This window comes from Entelurus aequoreus, linkage group LG25, assembly GCF_033978785.1.
Source record: "Entelurus aequoreus isolate RoL-2023_Sb linkage group LG25, RoL_Eaeq_v1.1, whole genome shotgun sequence".
Lineage (NCBI taxonomy): Eukaryota > Metazoa > Chordata > Actinopteri > Syngnathiformes > Syngnathidae > Entelurus > Entelurus aequoreus.
Window position 1 is genome coordinate 41,891,299 of NC_084755.1, and position 6,242 is coordinate 41,897,540.

Genomic DNA, 6,242 nt, shown 5'->3' on the forward strand with positions numbered 1-6,242 from the left:
TGTATTATGAAGGTATATTACTAGCTAAATGTGTATTTGAATGTGTAATACTTCATTAGTATGTATTATGAAGGCATATTACTTGCTAAATGTGTATTTGAATGTGTAATACTTCATTAGTATGTATTATGAAGGTATATTACTTGCTAAATGTGTATTTGTGTATTGTCATACTTCATTAGTTTGTATTATATTACTTCCTAAATGTTTATTTGAATGTATATTACTTCATTAGTATGTATATGTAGCAGAGTGTATTTTACTTTCTGACTGTGTATTACTTCCTGAATGTGTATTACTTCCTAAAAGTGTATTACTTCCTGAAGGTGTATTACTTCCTGGATGTGTATTATGAATGTGTATTACTTCCTGAACGTGTATTACTTCCTGGATGTGTATTATGAATGTGTATTACTTCCTGAACGTGTATTACTTCCTGAACGTGTATTACTTCCTGGATGTGTATTATGAATGTGTATTACTTCCTGAACGTGTATTACTTCCTGAACGTGTATTACTTCCTGGATGTGTATTATGAATGTGTATTACTTCCTGAATGTGTATTACTTCCTGAACGTGTATTACTTCCTGGATGTGTATTATGAATGTGTATTACTTCCTGAACGTGTATTACTTCCTGAACGTGTATTACTTCCTGAATGTGTATTACTTCCTGAACGTGTATTACTTCCTGGATGTGCATTACTTCCTGAACGTGTATTACTTCCTGAACGTGTATTACTTCCTGGATGTGCATTACTTCCTGAACGTGTATTTCTTCCTGGATGTGTATTATGAATGTGTATTACTTCCTGAACGTGTATTACTTCCTGGATGTATATTATGAATGTGTATTACTTCCTGAAGGTGTATTACTTCCTGAACGTGTATTACTTCCTGGATGTGTATTACTTCCTGAACGTGTATTACTTCCTGGATGTGTATTACTTCCTGGATGTGTATTATGAATGTGTATTACTTCCTGAACGTGTATTACTTCCTGGATGTGTATTATGAATGTGTATTACTTCCTGAACGTGTTATATTTCCTGAACGTGTATTACTTCCTGGATGTGTATTATGAATGTGTATTACTTCCTGAACATGTATTACTTCCTGGATGTGTATTATGAATGTGTATTACTTCCTGAACGTGTATTACTTCCTGGATGTATATTATGAATGTGTTTTACTTCCTGAATGTGTATTACTTCCTGAATGTGTATTACTTCCTGAACGTGTATTACTTCCTGGATGTGTATTATGAATGTGTATTACTTCCTGAATGTGTATTACTTCCTGAACGTGTATTACTTCCTGAACGTGTATTACTTCCTGGATGTGTATTATGAATGTGTATTACTTCCTGAACATGTACTACTTCCTGAACGTGTATTACTTCCTGGATGTGTATTATGAATGTGTATTACTTCCTGAATGTGTATTACTTCCTGGATGTGTATTACTTCCTGAACGTGTATTACTTCCTGGATGTGTATTATGAATGTGTATTACTTCCTGAACGTGTATTACTTCCTGGATGTGTATTATGAATGTGTATTACTTCCTGAACGTGTATTACTTCCTGAAGGTGTATTACTTCCTGGATGTGTATTATGAATGTGTATTACTTCCTGAACGTGTATTACTTCCTGAACGTGTATTACTTCCTGAAGGTGTATTACTTCCTGGATGTGTATTACTTCCTGAACGTGTATTACTTCCTGGATGTGTATTACTTCCTGAACGTGTATTACTTCCTGAACGTGTATTACTTCCTGGATGTGTATTACTTCCTGAACGTGTATTATGAATGTGTATTACTTCCTGAACGTGTATTACTTCCTGAACGTGTATTATTTCCTGAAGGTGTATTACTTCCTGAAGGTGTATTACTTCCTGGATGTGTATTACTTCCTGGATGTGTATTACTTCCTGAATGTGTATTACTTCCTGAATGTGTATTACTTCCTGGATGTGTATTACTTCCTGAAGATGTATTACTTCCTGAACGTGTATTACTTCCTGAACGTGTATTACTTCCTGGATGTGTATTACTTCCTGAACGTGTATTACTTCCTGAACGTGTATTACTTCCTGGATGTGTATTACTTCCTGGATGTGTATTACTTCCTGAACGTGTATTACTTCCTGGATGTGTATTACTTCCTGAACGTGTATTACTTCCTGGATGTGTATTACTTCCTGAACGTGTATTACTTCCTGAACGTGTATTACTTCCTGGATGTGTATTACTTCCTGAACGTGTATTACTTCCTGAACGTGTATTACTTCCTGGATGTGTATTACTTCCTGAATGTGTATTACTTCCTGGATGTGTATTATGACTGTACATTTCTTCCTGATTGAGTAATACAAGTGTGTATTATTTAGTATTTATTAGTGTGAAAGACGGTGGTCATCAATAAGAAATATTGGTCCTGCCACGAGGTGGAAACTTGTCCAGGTGTACGCTACTTTCCTTGTACAGGTGTACCCTACTTTCCTTGTACAGGTGTACACTACTTTCCTTGTACAGGTGTACCCTACCTTCCTTGTCCAGGTGTACTCTACCTTCCTTGTCCAGGTGTACCCTACTTTCCTTGTACAGGTGTACCCTACCTTCCTTGTCCAGGTGTACCTTACCTTCCTTGTCCAGGTGTACCCTACCTTCCTTGTCCAGGTGTACGCTACCTTCCTTGTCCAGGTGTACCCTACCTTCCTTGTCCAGGTGTACACTACCTTCCTTGTCCAGGTGTACCTACCTTCCTTGTCCAGGTGTACTGTGCCATCCTTGTACAGGTGTATCCTGCCTTCCTCGTCCAGGTGTATCCTGCCTTCCTCGTCCAGGTGTATCCTACCTTCCTTGTCCAGGTGTACTCTGCCTTCCTCGTCCAGGTGTATCCTGCCTTCCTTGTATAGGTGTACCCTACCTTCCTTGTAAAGGTGTACTCTGCCTTCCTCGTCCAGGTGTACCCTACCTTCCTCGTCCAGGTGTATCCTGCCTTCCTTGTATAGGTGTACACTACCTTCCTTGTAAAGGTGTACACTGCCTTCCTCGTCCAGGTGTACCCTACCTTCCTCGTCCAGGTGTATCCTGCCTTCCTTGTATAGGTGTACACTACCTTCCTTGTACAGGTGTACCTGCCTTGCTCATCCAGGTGTACACTACTTTCCATGTACAGGTGTACTCTACCTTCCTCGTCCAGGTGTATCCTACCTTCCTCGTCCAGGTGTATCCTACCTTCCTTGTCCAGGTGTACCTGCCTTCCTCGTCCAGGTGTACCGTGCCTTTCTTGTCCATGTGTACCCTGCCTTCCTCGTCTAGGTGTACCCTGCCTTCCTCGTCCAGGTGTACGCTACCTTCCTCGTCCAGGTGTACACTACCTTCCTCGTCCAGGTGTATCCTACCTTCCTTGTCCAGGTGTATCCTGCCTTCCTTGTCCAGGTGTACTCTAACTTCCTCGTCCAGGTGTACTCTACCTTCCTCGTCCAAGTGTACCCTACCTTCGTCGTCCAGGTGTACCCTGCCTTCCTCGTCCAGGTGTACCCTACCTTCCTCGTCCAGGTGTACACTACCTTCCTTGTCCAGGTGTACACTACCTTCCTCGTCCAGGTGTACACTACCTTCCTTGTCCAGGTGTACTTTGCCTTCCTCGTCGAGGGTGTATCCTGCCTACCTTGTCTGGGTGTATCTACCTTCCTTATCCAGGGTGTCCCTACCTTCCTTGTCCAGGTGTACGCTACCTTCCTCGTCTAGGTGTATCCTGCCTTCCTTGTCCAGGTGTACACTACCTTCCTTGTCCAGGTGTACAGAACCTTCCTCGTCCAGGTGTACGCTACCTTCCTCGTCCAGGTGTACGCTACCTTCCTCGTCTAGGTGTACCCTACCTTCCTCGTCCAGGTGTACTCTACCTTCCTCGTCCAGGTGTACCCTACCTTCCTCGTCCAGGTGTACACTACCTTCCTCGTCTAGGTGTACCCTACCTTCTTCGTCCAGGTGTACCCTACCTTCCTCGTCCAGGTGTACTCTACCTTCCTCGTCCAGGTGTAATCTACCTTCCTCGTCCAAGTGTACACTACCTTCCTCGTCCAGGTGTCCCTACCTTCTTTTTCCAGGTGTACTCTACTTTCCTCGTCCAGGTGTACTCTACCTTCCTTATCCAGGGTGTCACTACCTTCCTCGTCTAGGTGTACCCTACCTTCCTCGTCCAGGTGTACACTACCTTCCTCGTCTAGGTGTACCCTACCTTCCTCGTCCAGGTGTACTCTACCTTCCTCGTCCAGGTGTACGCTACCTTCCTTATCCAGGGTGTCCCTACCTTCCTTTTCCAGGTGTACTCTACTTTCCTCGTCCAGGTGTACTCTACCTTCCTTATCCAGGGTGTCCCTACCTTCTTCGTCCAGGTGTACCCTACCTTCCTCGTCCAGGTGTACCCTACCTTCTTCGTCCAGGTGTACTCTGCCTTCCTTGTCCAGGTGTACGCTACCTTCCTCGTCCAGGTGTACCCTACCTTCTTCGTCCAGGTGTACCCTGCCTTCCTTGTCCAGGTGTACCCTACCTTCTTCGTCCAGGTGTACACTGCCTTCCTTGTCCAGGTGTACAATACCTTCCTTATCCAGGGTGTCCCTACCTTCCTTGTCCAGGTGTACTCTACCTTCCTCGTCCAGGTGTGCCCTGCCTACTGCCTGAGTGCAGCTGGGATAGGCTCCAGCCAATGTGAGGCCAGAGGGACAAGCGGTATAAAATGGAGATGAACAAAAAGTGTTACTGTAATTCTTCAAGTCGCCACTAGAGGGAGAGACTAAAAGATGATATCGACATGTATCGACATAGATCGATTGGCTGATTGACGGTGAAGGTGCAGCCCCCCCCCCCCGGGCCCCCCCCCCTCCCTCCCCGCCCCTCCCGCAGAAAAGATCAGCTGTTCCAAGAGGAGTGAAGAAGGCGCCATAAAAAGGGTGTGGAATAATGACCCCCCCCCATGACCCACTGACGTGTGCGCGTGATCGGGTCGTATCCTCATCATGTCTCATATCCTGCGCGCGAGCACTATACCTCAGGCCTCGTGCACGCGGCGAGCGCGCTCCCCAGGCGAGCACGAGGCCTCTGCGTCGAAGCCCGGCGAGAGGCGTGAAAATGTCCACTTTCACTTTCACTCTCACTCTCACTCCCACTCCCACTCCCACTCCCACTCTCACTCCCACACCGACACGACAATCAATCACGTGAGAGAAGGCCCCGCGCGTCGCCGCCATCTTCATCATCCTCACTTGGCATGCAGGGCGCGCGCGCGCACGGAGGAAGAAGGCGGCGAGGAAAGGAAATGAAAGTAAATGTCATCTTACACTTCGCAGTTCCGCCGTGCGGTCCTTCATGGCTGCTGACGATGAGGAGGATCTTCAGTCCGGGAGGGGTCGAGGATGAAGTGGGGGGGCGGGAGGGGGGGCTTCCCGCCTCTGTCGAGCGAACACGGAAAGTGACGAAGAGGATGGACGGCTTCCTCTTCCTCTTCCTCTTCCTCTCGACCCCCTGCTGTGGTCTCGGAGCCTCGTGCTGCCCCCACGCGTGTCCTCTTCTCCTCGGCGGTGCGCTGCGGTCACACTGTGGCCCCGCAACGCAGCGAGTGGGGGAGGGGCGGCGGGAGAGTGGTACTGATGCTGCAGAAAACCAAGGGGGAGGGGCAAGTGATGCGGAGGGGAGAGAGCCGGTGCGCATGCGTCAACCACGCACTCCACGCACTGCTGTCCCAAAGAATTCTGCCCCCCCCCCACATGACGTATAAAATCATGTGGGTGCTTGATGTATAAAATCATGTGGATGATTGTACACATGATGTTTAAAATCATGTGGATGATTGTACACATGATGTTTAAAATCATGTGGATGATTGTATACATGATGTTTAAAATCATGTGGATGATTATACACATGATGTATAAAATCATGTGGATGATTGTATACATGATGTTTAAAATCATGTGAATGATTGTATACATGATGTTTAAAATCATGTGGATGATTGTATACATGATGTATAAAATCATGTGGATGATTGTATACATGATGCATAAAATCATGTGGATGATTGTATACATGATGTATAAAATCATGTGGATGATTGTATACATGATGTTTAAAATCATGTGGATGATTGTATACATGATGTTTAAAATCATGTGGATGATTGTATACATGATGCATAAAATCATGTGGATGATTGTATACATGATGTATAAAA

General features: G+C 45.4%; 1 protein-coding gene across 1 annotated transcript in view; it reads right to left on the minus strand.

Annotated features, from left to right (window-relative positions):
* The window catches only part of stx1b (syntaxin 1B), a 44,945-nt gene extending 39,304 nt beyond the window's left edge, over positions 1-5,641 (minus strand). Inside the window, exon 1 of the mRNA XM_062036758.1 lies at positions 5,350-5,641. Within this exon, the coding sequence (XP_061892742.1) occupies positions 5,350-5,379 (30 nt within the window). The 5' untranslated portion in view covers positions 5,380-5,641. The remainder of the gene's footprint in view (positions 1-5,349) is intronic.
* Positions 5,642-6,242: the final 601 nt, after the last annotated feature.